Source organism: Magallana gigas, chromosome 3 (assembly GCF_963853765.1).
Source record: "Magallana gigas chromosome 3, xbMagGiga1.1, whole genome shotgun sequence".
NCBI classification, from domain to species: domain Eukaryota; kingdom Metazoa; phylum Mollusca; class Bivalvia; order Ostreida; family Ostreidae; genus Magallana; species Magallana gigas.
The window spans coordinates 31,119,075-31,134,337 of NC_088855.1; the positions used below are offsets into that span (position 1 = coordinate 31,119,075).

General features: G+C 32.0%; 2 protein-coding genes across 5 annotated transcripts; one reads left to right on the top strand and one right to left on the bottom strand.

Moving 5' to 3' along the window:
* The first annotated feature begins 444 nt into the window (after window positions 1-444).
* Window positions 445-9,655, top strand: LOC105322331 (uncharacterized). The gene is made up of 8 exons (XM_011420983.4): window positions 445-607; window positions 4,702-4,861; window positions 5,537-5,676; window positions 6,259-6,444; window positions 6,590-6,706; window positions 6,892-6,978; window positions 7,601-7,817; window positions 8,762-9,655. The coding sequence occupies exons 1-8, from the start codon at window positions 509-511 to the stop codon at window positions 8,818-8,820; spliced, it is 1,065 nt and encodes a 354-aa protein (XP_011419285.3). The 5' UTR covers window positions 445-508; the 3' UTR covers window positions 8,821-9,655.
* On the bottom strand, window positions 7,811-15,161 carry LOC105322354 (uncharacterized). Of its 4 annotated transcripts, XM_020064877.3 has the most exons (11): window positions 15,022-15,161; window positions 14,138-14,203; window positions 13,879-13,950; window positions 13,669-13,734; window positions 13,500-13,562; window positions 13,295-13,378; window positions 13,125-13,190; window positions 12,874-12,972; window positions 12,700-12,777; window positions 12,503-12,574; window positions 7,819-8,072 (listed from the first exon to the last, which is right to left on the bottom strand). In XM_020064877.3, the coding sequence occupies exons 1-11, from the start codon at window positions 15,111-15,113 to the stop codon at window positions 7,952-7,954; spliced, it is 879 nt and encodes a 292-aa protein (XP_019920436.3). In that variant the 5' UTR covers window positions 15,114-15,161; the 3' UTR covers window positions 7,819-7,951. The 4 variants fall into 4 exon arrangements, with proteins under 4 accessions (XP_065935392.1, XP_034336552.2, XP_065935393.1 ...); XM_034480661.2 differs by lacking the exon at window positions 12,874-12,972 and having other exon boundaries at window positions 7,814-8,072; XM_066079320.1 differs by lacking the exons at window positions 13,879-13,950; window positions 14,138-14,203 and having other exon boundaries at window positions 7,811-8,072; window positions 15,022-15,140.
* Between the last annotated feature and the right edge of the window lie 102 nt (window positions 15,162-15,263).

Consider the following 15,263-nt stretch of genomic DNA (forward strand, 5'->3'; position numbering starts at 1 on the left):
ACACTGGATGAAGGAACGTAAGATACAATCACTTAATTAAGCTAAGTTGTTTGAATTTAGTACCTATAAAGATTTATTTACCTACCTAGGTTTATTTTAGCAACTTAATCATATACTTTTTTTCTAAAGTAAGCTATTGTACAAAAAGTAACGTTAACACTTATTCGTGGCTGTGTAAAATCTTATCTCGAATTGTTTGATTCATGCAAATGTATTCAAATAATCATGACTTTCTTGATTCGTACGTCGCAAGTGTTTACCTTCGCTGCACTCGCATTCGTCTGCTGTCCTTGAACTATTCAGGAAGTGTCTTTTTGATGCTTTAATAGGCTTTTGCAATACTCTAACAAATAAACATATTAAAGATGCAGTTACACTTTTCGGAACGTCGTTGATTTTTGATATTGGTGTATGTTAAATAACGAGTTCTTTCCGAACGGAATAATTTAACTTTCACTTTCACTCTGCTCGTAGATGATGAGGAAGTAGGTACGTAGGTGTTGTAGGCATGGAACCTCAACAAGAAACACGCGACGAAAAGCCCCTAACATTTGCGGATATTGGAATACCTACAGGACCAAAGCTAGAAGAAGGGGCATTAGGCAAGGTAAAATTATAGTCCGTGTATGAATGGCGATGTATCCTGCTGTATAGTCCAATCCACACTTTGCAAAAGTTGTGCCCCTTTGTGGGGTCAACTCAAAGGTCAAAAGGGACAACAAAATATTTGGGCATCCTGTGAAAAAATCTCTTGGAATTTAATTTATTCTTTCGATATGTGGGTTGGCCCAACTTGGGGCAATCAAAATTCACAGCAGAAACGGATTTCTAATGTCAAGTGACAAAGTTACAACACTCTAAAGTACAAAGGCTTCTATGAGAAATATATGGGTTTTCCCCAAAGATGGCGGCCAGGGGACATAACTTTTGTAAAGTGGTCTATTTTGATACTTTATCTTGTTTATACCGACGGTCTGGCAGTGTTACAGTTGATTATATAAAACTGCCATTAATGTTAGTTTAGTAAACCTTAATTGATAATTATTTCATGATCAAAACTCTAGTAAGAATATGATTACTGATTTTTCACCAAAAATGTAGCACAGACACACAAGTACGTTTGTATCAGTTACAAATGTATTATTATAATATCATGGTGAGATAACCGTCTTGGGAGCCATTTAAACATGATTGTATACATGTAGTCATTGTTTTACAGCATTGAAAATTTTATTTTAAATAGCCTAGTATCTTTGGTAACACAAACACATGCGGTACTATACATATGATTTAAAATGACAAAATCAAGCGGTTGAACAAACTTACAAATCCAATAAAGAGTTTGCAAATTTTTTATGGCTACAAGGAGACAGGGTGGATGTCATTATGATGAGTTAAAATCAACCCTTTGGCTATTTTTTTTATTTCCCTGTGTAGTTTAATGTGTAAAGGTCACAATCATCTAGAGCTGGTATTTTAGAGACAATTTTGTACAGTAATTTGTATGGTACGGTAAAAGTTTATGATTGTTGTATAGTTTATGTGATTATTGTTCATTGAAACTTCTCAGTAAGCTGTGTATCAGAGTATAGGATTGGGATGGAATATTAAGTAGAACAGATATTCATCCTGGCTAAGTAAAATCAAATCAATATTTGAGTTCACAGTTCATGTAAGATTATTAATATACATGTATACAAGTGTTTGGAGTATTCATTTCTAAATCTGCTAGCTTGTTAAGGACACATTTCATCAAATTTACATTTAAAAAAAATGTGTTTTAACATCATCATTTGATAGACTTTTGTTTTCATTGCATACTTTAGAGAGTTAACAAAATAAGTTAGATCCTGGTAGACTTTGCAATTTATTGATACTAATTTTATAACCCTACTGAATGATTGAGACCATGAAGAACTAAATTCAATGTCAGTTAACCAATTTGATGTTTTCTGAATCATTTTCATAAAAACTACAACCTTAATGTCAATTTACTTCAGCTGTTTATAAATATATACCGGTATTTACTCTGAGTTGAAGGATAGACAACATGCTGTTCTAGTGTTTTCAATGAAAGCCCCTTTGTTAGATGAGTGTTTATACATTTAATTTGAAAGCGGTTTACAAAACATTTATTGTTTTATATCATGCATATACTTTTAGCTGAATTGAGAGTCCACTAGAGTTATATTTTATCGGTAATATACAATGATCGGGCGAGGTATCTCCTTGACTATGAAAAATCTGTCATGTGCATTTAATTTAAACTTGCATCATGTCATGAATTACCCGGTAAATCATCTTGATCTTAAAAACAAAACAATACATGTAATATTAAGTTACACATACAGTTGCTATCCATGCAGTCATAGGAAATTTCAACAGATGTTCTCCTTATACAGTGTATGGGTTCTCTATCTTTGTTTTCAGTGTTCAGCCATTTGATAGTTTTACTTATACTTGCTGCATGTTGACATTGGATAAATTTGGTATTTGCAAAAGCTCAATGCTTTCATTGACATACAATTCAGATATTTTTTTTTAATAGAGCCCAAAGTTAATTTTCAATAATTGTTTGTAAATATAAGACATATTATACATATTGATCACTCAGACAGCACTTTACAACAAATATTTTCCTCATCATTAAAATATCATTGACAAGGAAAATCACACCAAGTTAGGTTAAATCTAGTTCAGTCCTATCTCCATTCCAACAAGGAATTGTTTCTTTTTTTGCTAAATATTCAACATTTATGAAAACAAGGAACCTTTACCGTAATTCTGATTAAAATCAGATCCTTGATCCGCTCCTTATTTTTTGTTACACAAGTAGCGACAATGAAAAATAAGGAGCAGATCAAGGATCTGATTTTAATCAGATTGAGGAACCTATAATATTTATTTAGAAATATTTACATTTTCCATGGCCAGTTTCTTATCAGTGATAAGACTACAAAATAATTTTGTAATGTATGTAGTGCGTTTTATTTCATCAGTGAATTTTAGCATTTATTTTTAACACTGACCCGGCCATATTTGATCACCTCATAATACTTAAAGAATGATTCCTTATTCCGTAAAAATATCATATACATTTAAAATATGGAAATCCAAACCCTCTTTTGCTCCTCTGAAATAATAGTAAATTATTTATTCTCAAAGAATCCTTATAATCAAATTGTCACCAGACTAACAGGTGTGTGACTGTGAGTCAATATATTGGGTGTCAATCTCAGTGGTTAGAGCACTGACATTGTAAGCCAGGGGCCCTGGGTTCGAGTCCCATTTGAGACTTGGCTATTCATCACCTATTACATATGGCGCCTATTATATGTACAAAATCACTTTCATTCCTTAGGAACATGCTTCACACATTTCCTGTAGTCTTAGAATTTGGGGATGAATTTCTGTGAAGAGGGGGAGTATGTCACCGGTTTAACAAGAGTGTTACTGTCAGTAAATATAACAGCTCCCATTAGCTGCTCCCAGTAGCTCAGAGGGTAGAGTGCAGTAGAGATATGCCATGGGCCCTGGGTTTGAGTCCTGATTTAGACTTGACTTTTAACCTCCAGATACACCAAGGGGGTTTTTAGTTTCTTGGTAAAGATGACATATGTCAGTTTGTAGGGCTGTTGATATTTAACACTTGTATCAAGAGGATGTTTTTATGTAATATCTCATTTTACAAGCCTTATACAATGTACATACTTCATTAAGCACTGACTCTACTTACATTAGAGTGTATTGCTTTACCCACTTATATAAAGATCAACTGTATATTGCAACTTGACCTCATACAAATAACCTCTGATTTACATATTTCCCCTCATAAACCAGTCTGTGATAGGTGCAGTGATTATAGTTGTTATCAATATTTTAAATACATTTCCTCAAAAAAAATAAATTCGATCAACTCAAGGATTCACTCATATCATCAGAGAAAAAACCTTTTAAGATATTTCCTTTTGAAGTGTGATAATTTAAAGGAAGTTTTTTATGATGAAAACGAATGCATATTAAAACTTGGATCATCAGCTATGCTGGCCTGGTTTCTCTTTCAGACAAGGATTTGTTTGTAAATTTCAAACACTCTCATTTAAAAAGCTGCAATTTCATTTTTTAAGACCATGCCCATTATGTCAATTGAAGGTTTGCATTAACAATTTTTCACTAATGAGGATGCTTATGCATTAAATGCAGGACAGTTTACAAGCAGTACCTGGTAGATCAAAATAGCTGGATTTAACCAATACTATATACTATATATGTACATATATATCTTTCATTTGCATGACTGTTATATTTTTGATAGTTATGGGAACCTCTCAATCAATTTTTTTTTTATTTTTGATATGGTATACTGGGTAGTTTAACAGAAAAGCAACATGATTGTTTACATGTAGATCATAGACTATAATCTTAACTATTAACACATTAATTGCCTCGGTTATAGTGTTTATGATAGGTCGGCTCAGTACGCCATGCTCCTACTAGCTATAGCTAGTACCGGTACATGGCTCATCCCTGTAGCCCAGTAGGTAGACCATTGGTTTTTAAACCAAACTTAAGGATATCGAGTTTGACCCAAATAATGTGGCCATTAACCAGGTCTGTTAAATTACACCTCATTTGATTAAATATAAGTCTTTAACATCTCATTTTCACTCTTGTAAGTAATTTAACTATATATCTCAACAGAAAAGACCTCTGAAAGATTTGGAGAAGAAGGAGATAGCATTTGCTGTGATATCGGTCCTCAGTTCATTGGTAGCCACTGGGCTGGCCATTCAGAGACTAGCCACAACGAGCAATGGAAATCCTGACTTCACCTTTGCACTTATCATTATCATCAATGCTTGTAAGTCAGAATTAATACATGCCTGCCTTAGTTTTTAATATTTTCTTTAAATACATGCTTTAAAAGTTAAAAGATCTAGTTGTTAGATGTATGTGTTCTTGTTATAAAGTTAATTAATTGTTTTGTATATAGTTTAATATTTCCATGCAGATATGTACAAATATATGCCAGATATAGATTTTCACTTAAACATTGCGTGCAGTTACACAGGTGTAATAAAGGACATAGAGTTATCAGTTATAATATATATTGTGCATTTGATATATTGTACACTTAATACAATGTAAGTGTTGCAAAATGACTGATGCAACAGCTTGTGAGGGTTTGTGTATATTGATCAAATTTCATCTGACAATTAGTTGTTTCATTTTTGTATATATCATAGCTAACATTCATAAAATTATTGTTAAAAAACTGGATTTTTAAAAAATTCTTTAACACCTTCGCATTAGGTTAAATGCAGCAGCATTGATGAATTTTGCCATATTGAAAAGGGCAATAATTAAATCAATTACTAGTATCAGTTGAAAAAGAAACTGAGTTATACCCCTTTTCAAATCTTTCAATAAAAATATTTTCAGGCTGTCGCATTATGCTTTAAAATTATGGCCTGTGAAACTAAAAATGAATTTTTTGCCTTCATGCACATACCATGATTTCAAAGTCTTTTTGCAGTGTTTTGCATTTATTATGTAATCCATGGACTCCTTGCGGAGCGGCCATATGAAGTGATTGTCATGGTCTTGGCAACGTTTGCAGTATTAATCTACATCATTGTCAACTACATCATGAGTATCCAAAATGATGTAAAACTTGTGAGTTCAAACTTTGTTTATAAATACCGGTAAGAAAAGGTTTTAATAAATGTAAAGATATACCAGTAATATTTTGCATTGCATGTACATTTTAAAAAAAAAATTATATTGCACAAAAAATTGAAACACACAGAATTTTATCCAATATATTATGTACAAGAGAAGTCTTTAAAAAAAAAAAAGAAGACTTACACACATTAAAATAATCGCAGAAATACCAGTACTTCATTTTTGCAAAATTTGCAATATTGCACCACCTCCAAGACATCCCCCTCCCCCAGGATAAACGGCATATGTTTATTTATGGGTTAATTGGTGGTCAGCCAAATTGAATTAGTCACAACCATCTTCCTTTTTATCTGGTTTAATTCTTCAATCACATGCATTCTGTTAAAATTATTGACAATTGTATCATTTATAATTCTATGAAAAATCATAAAACTCTTTTAATAGAGGTACATATAGAGGTGTATATAGAAATAATCCATAGAATGGGCGCAAGTTCCTAAGCCTTGTTTACACTAAACAGTATGCAGTTTCCCAATCAACAGAGGTTTTAGTTAGGATATTTTTTCCTTTCAGGCACGCCTGGTACTTGCCTGTGTATTGAGTCCGATTATCATCATTCTGGGTGTCATTATAGCCAAGGAATATCACGACTCTGGTCGTCTGATCTTCAGGACAGTTGGTGCAGACTCTATGATGCAAGGATTCTGTAAAATCCTGTTCCTTTTTCTGGGTTTACAGAAGTTTGATCTACAATTAAGTGTAAGATGATGACTGAATTAACTCAAGCTATTTTGATATTTTTAATCCCCCCCCCCCCCATCTTTAGATTATTAGCCATGAAGAGAATAAGAAACATGACAAAAAGATCGACTTACATGTACATGCCCTTTGTTTGTGGTTCTAGGTGACAATGGTACTTCTCATTCTGCAGTCTGGAACCAAAGCAGACACGGAGGACATTATCATTCTGTCCATCGGGGTCCCGGTCACCCTCATCTGCTTTGCACTTGGATACTTTAGTGTGGGTAGAAGTTTTAAGTCAAATTTCTCTATTTTGAACTATTTTTGCAACAGTATTATCTAGAGGATGAGTTTTTAGAACACTGTAAATGCTGAGTTTTTTTGGTTGTGAAAAAACATAGTGATTTTCCTGCTTTTAGTATGGCATATAAATGGCTTCAATCCATTGTAATATCTAATGAACAGGTTCGATGGGAGAATAAGAAGCTGGGCATTGCATATGCAGCATCTTTAGTCCTGGCACCAGCTTACATTATATTTAAAGTTTATCAGGTAAAAGACCATTTATACATGTATGTTTTATAAGCTCATCTGATTACATTTTGTCCAGCATCCATTGTCTGGCTCTCTAATAACTCTTTACACTTATCACTAAGATGTTTACATTGCATACAAGGGAAAAATTAACACATTAAGAAATTCTGTTGAATTTGTGATATCATAAAGGTACTGTAGATTCCCAATTAAACACGAGGAATTTTTTTTTGCAAAAAATTTTGAGTGACAATTTCGCTTTTATTTTTCAGCTAGTTTTGAGCTGAAGGAAATTATAACAAACAAATAGTGATTGCGATTTAATATTCTCGTGATTTGATACAAAACAGCAGAATCATAGAATTAAGTAATTGCGTAAAATAAGGAATTCACAGTACTTGGGTCAGAGTTAGGACAGAAATGGGGGTTGCTCCTGAAGTGGGCAAAGTGGCCCACAGGCCTATTTTAAAAGACTAGCTCAGTTATTGGCAAATCAATTAATTAGATGAATATTGTATGTTTATTTGTTCATGCATGTAATTAGGCTTGAATTCATATCAAATATAAAATCTGCAGGAATTTAAAAGATAAAATGGTTTTTGTTTTGATTTATGATAATGCTGTAATTTTACTATTTTAGACAGCTGATGCTTTGGGAAAGGTTATACCTGTAGATATACCGCAGCATAATGCCACCAGTACCACTGCCACTGCCTCTGTTGCTACGACTCCAACATTAAATTCCCTCTCTGGGACGACTTTCTTCAGTGCAGGGCTTGCTTTATTCATTCGAGTAGTGATGGGGATCTATTTCCTTAAATCAGTTCTAAACTTTGGCCATGGACTGAAAAACAAAGGTGAGAAAAGTTTCCTTATTCATGGAATATGTCATTCCGTTAGGGATTCAGCCAAGTCTAATTCCAAATTGCACTTTTATTACCGGTAATTAAAGCAGTCTTGGAATTGAATAAATTAAATAAAACTTTGAATTTTAAATCAATATATTGAACTTTATTCTCAAGTATTTGGAAACCACGATAACCTTCACGTCGTAACACAGCCCAGTATGTACCAATCCTTTGAGGACTTGGATTGAGTGGTTCGTTGATTGTCTAAAATAAACCAGTTTGGTGTGTTTTAATTTGTCATGTGTGTTGGTGCATTCAAGTCAAATTTCTATGTGGGTGATGGTCACTATGCATGATTACTGGACAAAGATAAAAGATTTCTCTTTCAATACCTTTACATGTATACTAGCACAGTAAAAACAATAAGGGTAAATTGCCATGATTTTTTAAATGATATATTCCATTGGTTAATTATGGCATTATAGATGTGCATGAATGAAACACTGAGTCAATGCCAAGTGCAGGTACGGTAACCAATATACAGAAAAATTAATGCAAGATTGTCAACCAAATTTAAATAATTTTTATGTTGGGTTTATGAATATTCTAGTTATTTGATAGCAACTTTAATCTGCTCATGGATATTGATTGTTGCAGACCATATGATAAAATGACCATAAAGTGATATTTTTTTGAGGATTTTTTTTTTCAGATCAGCCCCTAACTGGCCATATGCAAATAAAAAATAGCATGTATATAATGATTTTATATATATATATATATATATATATATATATATATATATATATATATATATATATATATATATATATATATATATATATATATATTCTGTTCCCTTCATACCATTGTCAGAAACCTGTGGCCATTCCCACGTTTTCTGAATGGACTATCCAATGTGATTTAAAAGACATTTGTTTATTTTGTTGCAGTATATGGGGGAACGGAACCACCGAGAACAAACATCGAAGAAACAGCATCTCCAGAGTAAATCTTCAACCGACCAAACTTGGAGTATTTATAAATGAGAAAAAGTTTATATAGGGGAATTCTTTACAAATTTTAAGATAATAAATGTTGGCAAAAATTGTCAACTTTTGAATACCTGGTACATGAAGTTCTGAAATAGGCAATGCACAACATTAATTCTTAGTCATTGGGGAAAAATAAAGTTGATTACATGTTGATTTGCAAAAACCTTTACAATGAATTAACATATCTTCAGTAAACCTGGTGCTTTTAAAATAGAAAATATAGAATATGGGCCAAATTTTGCAAATCACTTATTTGCTAATCCATCTGTTTATTAGCAGAAAAACACTGAAGGACAAATTCAGTATATATTGAGGAGAAGTTTAATAAGTGTATTGTAGATTATTTATATAGTGATTTGTTTATCATGTGAGTATATATAGTACCGATATTCATAAAGTCATCGGATTATTTTTCAGTTACTAAGTAATACTCTAGTACTCACATACACAAAATGTCAAGTTGTACAAAAAGTAAATTTAATTTTTGTACATGTATGAGAGGATTGAAATTGTGTGTTATTTGTGGAAATAAATAATCATTTTATTGCTTTTTAAAAATACAACAAAAAGTTGCTTTAGTTTGGATTAAAGAATTAATATTGAATATTTTCCAACCACCACCCCCCCCCCCCAAAAAAAAACAAAAAAACAAAAACCAACAGTCAATAATTTCGGTACACAACCTTCAAATATAGATTTGACAAAGATTATCTTATAACTTGACAATTTATTGAGAGAGAATTTGACTGTTGTTGGAATTCCTTTCTGTACCCTAATAATTAAAAAAAACAACGTTCCCTATATTCCTCCAGCCATGAAAAGTCCTTATAGTTTTTATGCAACAGCATCATCAACTTTTAACTTTTGCATTATGACTTTTAATACGGTAAATTAGTTTTAGATATTTCTCCTCATCTATATTTTTATACTATCAATGCCATTTTCAAAAGGTGCTTTCATCATTATGCATATCCATAACTTTGTTTTTGATTGATCACTGTTGTGTTGTTCTGTTGTCATTCTTTTTTCATTGTTGTTTGCTTTTTTTTTATTAAGTTGATCCAACCTAGCTAGGTTGATAACCGGTTTGTTGTTGTTTTCATATATAGTGTATCTCTGATTTTCTCTAATCTGAATAATTATCAGCACTAATCAAAATACATTGTACAACTTTGTATATTACCGGTAAATATATTTTGGGTAAAATCTTTACATATACCTATAATTTGTCATTCATTACTTTCTTCTTACACCGTTAACGTTTAGCCTAAATTTTGGTTATATATCCAGAAATCATGTCATTATATTTTGATAAAGCTTGTATTTTTCTGTATTCAGCGAAATTCCACCTGTGTTTCTTTTAAAATGGGAAAATGTATGTGTATTATTTGGTGATACATGCATATATTTTGTTTGATTGATTCATGATACAATTTAATTTATTGATGAATTAATTGGGAGAGAGAGACCTGCCAAAGAATGTTATCATGATGACTTTGATAATAGTATACAAACATAGCGTTAACCATTAATATCTTGTAGTGTTTTGATGTTTAATATGGAAATCAGTGTAAATCTATGCATAACTCATGTACTATCAAAGTGTAATGATTTAATAACAAATGTTTCTCAAGATACACAAGCTATCATAGTCTAGATTGAACTTTTTATTAATAGGTCACGTTTTTCTGTAAATTATGTAGCTATTTGTAATTTCTAACTTTTGCAAGTGCTATGTACACCCCACACCGTCTATCTTTACATATCATAAAGTATTCTTTTATTCTTGCCAATGCCAAAAGCATTTTTTAAAAAAATTCTCTATTTTAAAAAATACATTCACCAGTGAAGTTTTTTTTATGATTTTTTTTCCAATTCAGTCCCTTTATTTTATTATTCGCAAACAATGTGTCTGCTATATTCTAATTATTGCCAAAATTTGTACAAGTTGAATGTAGATTATTAGAAAAAAAATAAAGCCTCGGCGATGTTTTCGTTGTTTCGATTTCCTTTGAACATGAGAATAAATAATGACTGGTTTCATTACAATGTGTCACCATAATGACGCAACAAGTTTATTATTGGACAGTTATTAGAGAGGTTTAGCAAACCAAAGTGTACCCGTAAAATTTTTGCATTACGTCATCAGTTTTTGTAATGACGAAATTCTACACGTATAAATACGAATAACCATACGTGTAGATGACATAGTAGGAAGGTCGAACTTTTAGCTTATATTTACTTCCTCGGTATTGAAAAAAAAACACAAATGTGTTTATTTCTCTAAAGCTTTAATATTTAATGAGACTACTCATATAAAAAACATAAATTGTCACCAAAATGTATTGTTTTGTAGAGGTTTTAAATAATAAATACACTTATCATATATTGCTAAACATGCAATGACTCTTAATCATATGGTTACTTTAAACGACTATGTTCAATGAAAAATAACACTCAAATAACATAGTCACATAACACTGTTTTTTCGCCGATTTCTCATAAAGGATTTTTCGGCGGAAAAAAATATATTATTTTATAGATAAAACTGCACTTTTTTCAGAGGCGGATCCAGCAATTTGGAAAAGGGGGGGTTCCATTTGTTGAAAATCAATATGTGCAAAATTCATCATTTGTCAATAAACAAGGACATTTTGAACGTTTTCAGTGCGTATACAACTGTATTTGATAAAAAATAACTCAGACTAATTGCGACAAACTATTATAGAAATGGATATTTTGGGTATTTTTTTTATGTCGTTGATGTTTTTAAATTCTGAACTATTTATCAATTTTGATTTCTATAGATTGCCTTCTTCAATAAAGGTCTAAATGATAGGATATGACAAAAAATGGGGATAATTTATCTTCTGAAAAGATGGTACGTGTGTAATTCAACGGTAAAAGCAATTGTCGTCCCAGGGAACTTCATGTGACCTCTGTAATGAGCCTCATCATCCGGCACTAGTACAGATGCGATCATATTTAGAAAAGTTTTTAAAAGTTGTGCATTTTCATAATGTTAACCCCTTACACGGTATTTTTGTAACAGAATTTCCAATTCATGGAAACAAAACAATACGAAATTCTTTAAATAAGCAATTTTAAAAGCATTTATTTGAGATAATTACAGAATTTCTATTATAAATGGGAAAAATTGCCTTTAAATAGGCATTAAACGTTTTCAAAAAATTTCATATGTCCCAGAGAAAGGGGGGGTTCCGACCCCCGGAACCCCCCCTCTGGATCCGCCAATGTTTTTAAACATAAATTTTTATTATTAGACTTCCTGGACACTTTAAAAGGAGAGAATATAAAAATAAAATAATTTTAAAACATTTACAAGTACACGTTATACAAGAAAAGTTATATGAGTTGGAACGCGTATTTCTAACCTGTAACTTACACGTACGCGTACAAGTTGGTTGGCTAAACCTTTCTATTGACTAGCGCCAGCCTACATAGTTTCACAAAATTCCGCTTACAAACTGTTCAGCAATGCTATATTCACTATATGAAAATTTAAATTTAAAATTATAGAATATTCAAATCTACAAGGAAACAGTTTTCCTGCTTCTTCCAACCCACTTGGAGAATTTTGTTAGAAAATTGGGTTTCTTTGATAATTTCTTTTCTGACCCTGTCGTCTGCTTCGGCGATTCATTAGTCGTTTGGTCGGAAGACACAGCATCTAACATCCAATGGATACGCCTGGAATATTGAAAAATACTGAATGGCCATTGATGCTAATAAGTAAAATTGAGGATGCAACATTTCATTAAAGACTAGATTTACATTGTGGTTTCTAACAATGAAATAATAAATGTAATTCTTACTCGTCTTTCGTTGATTTTGTCATGTCTTCTCGTAAATTAAAATTAAAATCCGCTCGCTGCCTATCCCTTAATCGATACCTGAAATGTATGATTACTCCATACAGTAGATCTATTGTTTAGCAAAATAAAAATATTATAATAAAGCGAATTTTTTTTTTGGAATATCCTACAAACCAGTCATCAGACATTTTGAAATTTTGTTTCTCATACACATCACATGCTGGACCATCAGTCAACTTGCTGTATGCGAACTTTTTGTCCCCCTCTAGTGACCTGTCCAATATAATTTGGAATTTTGTAAAATTTTACATCAATATGAAAATCCTTTGCTTATCTTTGGGTTTTGGATAGGGTCGTTTGCAAATATATATTTGCAAATTTGCTACTACCCCCTACCCACACATTAAGCTCGATAATGAGCGTACCCGTTGAGAGGTGGTTTGAACATCGATTGTTTGTCTATCGTTGTTTTTGTTTTCGTTGCCTTTTTCCTGAAATTTGAAAGCATTGAATTATAGATGCAGATTGGGGAAAAAAACATTTGCAAGTAAGTATCAACTCAATGTGAAGAGTTTCATTTTATCTTTAACTATACCTTGAGTAGTCGTCAATATTGGGATCATCTCCAATTAAAGACTTTGGTAAAATAATTTGTTTCTTGATGATGGCATTTTGTGTCCTGTGTATATAATTTCTATAATTATGAACTGGACATATTACATTTTGCATCTAACTGTATATGCACGCCGTTCTTTTTTAGATAAAAATATTCCAAAAAATTGTATCTTAAAATGTCTAACTCAGTGGCCTCACTGGTCTGCCTTTTTGACAAATCTTCGGAGTCTACATTTTGTTTTGAATTCCTGTAAAGAAATTTTTTTTTTTAGATTTGTGTGTATTATGATTCATAACTATATATTAACTAACTATACTACAACTATATATGATTCGTTCAAAAAACATCCTTACTTAAAAATTGGAGCCAAAAACATCTCGGCGATTTTTTTCATTCTTGGATCATCTGACCTCGGGGCTCTACATATAAAGTTGAATAGAGATGATAAATTAATAAGTAAGGGGAGAAAAAATATACAAACGTTTGAACATTTCTACATGTATGTAATGTATAAATATTTGTTATATCTATTGTATGGTAACATTTTCAGAATTTTTTTTTACTTGAACGCAGGAACCAAAATAGTTCTTATTTTCTTTTTCGTTCTGGGTTTGGGTACACTGGCCCGGTGGTTCCTATAATGTAAAATGTGCGTAAATCGCCATTTTCAGTTTCTTTGTTTCTTCAATGAAATTAAATTTTAACACATTTCAGAGACATAAATAACATAAATGTTCTTTATGTCTCTGCACATTCAAAGAAAAGCAGAATTTGGTGAAATACGAATAAGCAGTATTGTATAGCATGGTCGATGGTACTTACCATTTCTTTTCTGCACTTCGCATTTCATAACGTGTGGCGGTGGTGGTTTCATCAAGATTGCCTTGGCTAAATGAATTAAGGTGTTATAGATAAAACATTGGCAAACAATTTTATTTTTTATAGTACCAATCTGAATTATTTTTTAAATAAAAAATATGATAATACGGTCAGAAGATACTATAATGTCAAAGCTCCCCTCCCTGAATTAATTCAATTTATTCGATAATGAAACATAAACCAACCGTTCCCTTTGATCTCACTCTTTTCAGTAAGTATGAAAAGTTATTTTTATATTCAGATAAGAAAGAATATTCTTTGCATAATTTTTGAGAAACCATGCAACATTACCCCTCTCCGTTTTAGGAAAAAAAGATTTTGAGAAGTTTAACGTCATACATTATTCCTTCACTGCTTGTCAAGAGATGTACGTATTATACTCTGTCCCAAGTGTCCGCTTCCACCACTTGACACTTTTTGCGTAATATGAGAAATAATGAATCATTCTTTGGGTATTATGAGGTGATCTAATACGTACGGGCAGGGGTGATCGGATCAAATATAGCCCGAAGGGCTTTATGATGGATTTGATCACGCCTGATTTCATCACAATACATGTAGGCCCCCTATTTACATGTGGTCTACGTGATCAAATCTCCAGAGAAGCTATTTGGGCTTCACTGACAGGATTTGATTTCGTGACCAACCAAGTTCATATAGCTTACATAAGTTGCAAAGAGTGCATTGAGTTAAACTTAAACCCTTGCCCTTTCATCATGCATGGAAGCATCATAATGCGTATCTCTTTGGCTCTTTTGCTATATTAATTATAATGAGAATTGAACTTGTATAATCTATTTTTTATAGCGTTACAGTTTAAAACAAACCTCTTTTCGTGAAAACACAAGTTATCTGCATATTTAGTATCACCAATCGAGTTCACCACACCATTTCTGATATGAAATATTCGTTGATGCATGTATTCTACTTGATTGCAAAACCTACTATTTCATCTTTTATGCAAATGTGACGTGAAACATACAATATTACGTCATATAATCCGTTTTTTTCTTGTTTCATATTTAAACGTATATTTGAAACAGAAAACATAGCATTGCAATGTTTTCTT

Coding starts and splice junctions, on each gene's coding strand:
- LOC105322331 (XM_011420983.4), top strand. CDS start 509: ATGGAACCTCAACAAGAAACACGCGACGAAAAGCCCCTAACATTTGCG. Junction 6,445..6,589: donor AGTTTGATCTACAATTAAGT/GTAAGATGATGA, acceptor TTGTGGTTCTAG/GTGACAATGGTACTTCTCAT. Junction 7,818..8,761: donor CCATGGACTGAAAAACAAAG/GTGAGAAAAGTT, acceptor ATTTTGTTGCAG/TATATGGGGGAACGGAACCA.
- LOC105322354 (XM_020064877.3), bottom strand. CDS start 15,113: ATGCATCAACGAATATTTCATATCAGAAATGGTGTGGTGAACTCGATT. Junction 13,951..14,137: donor CGAAGTGCAGAAAAGAAATG/GTAAGTACCATC, acceptor TTTACATTATAG/GAACCACCGGGCCAGTGTAC. Junction 12,778..12,873: donor TTCAAAATGTCTGATGACTG/GTTTGTAGGATA, acceptor CATACATTTCAG/GTATCGATTAAGGGATAGGC.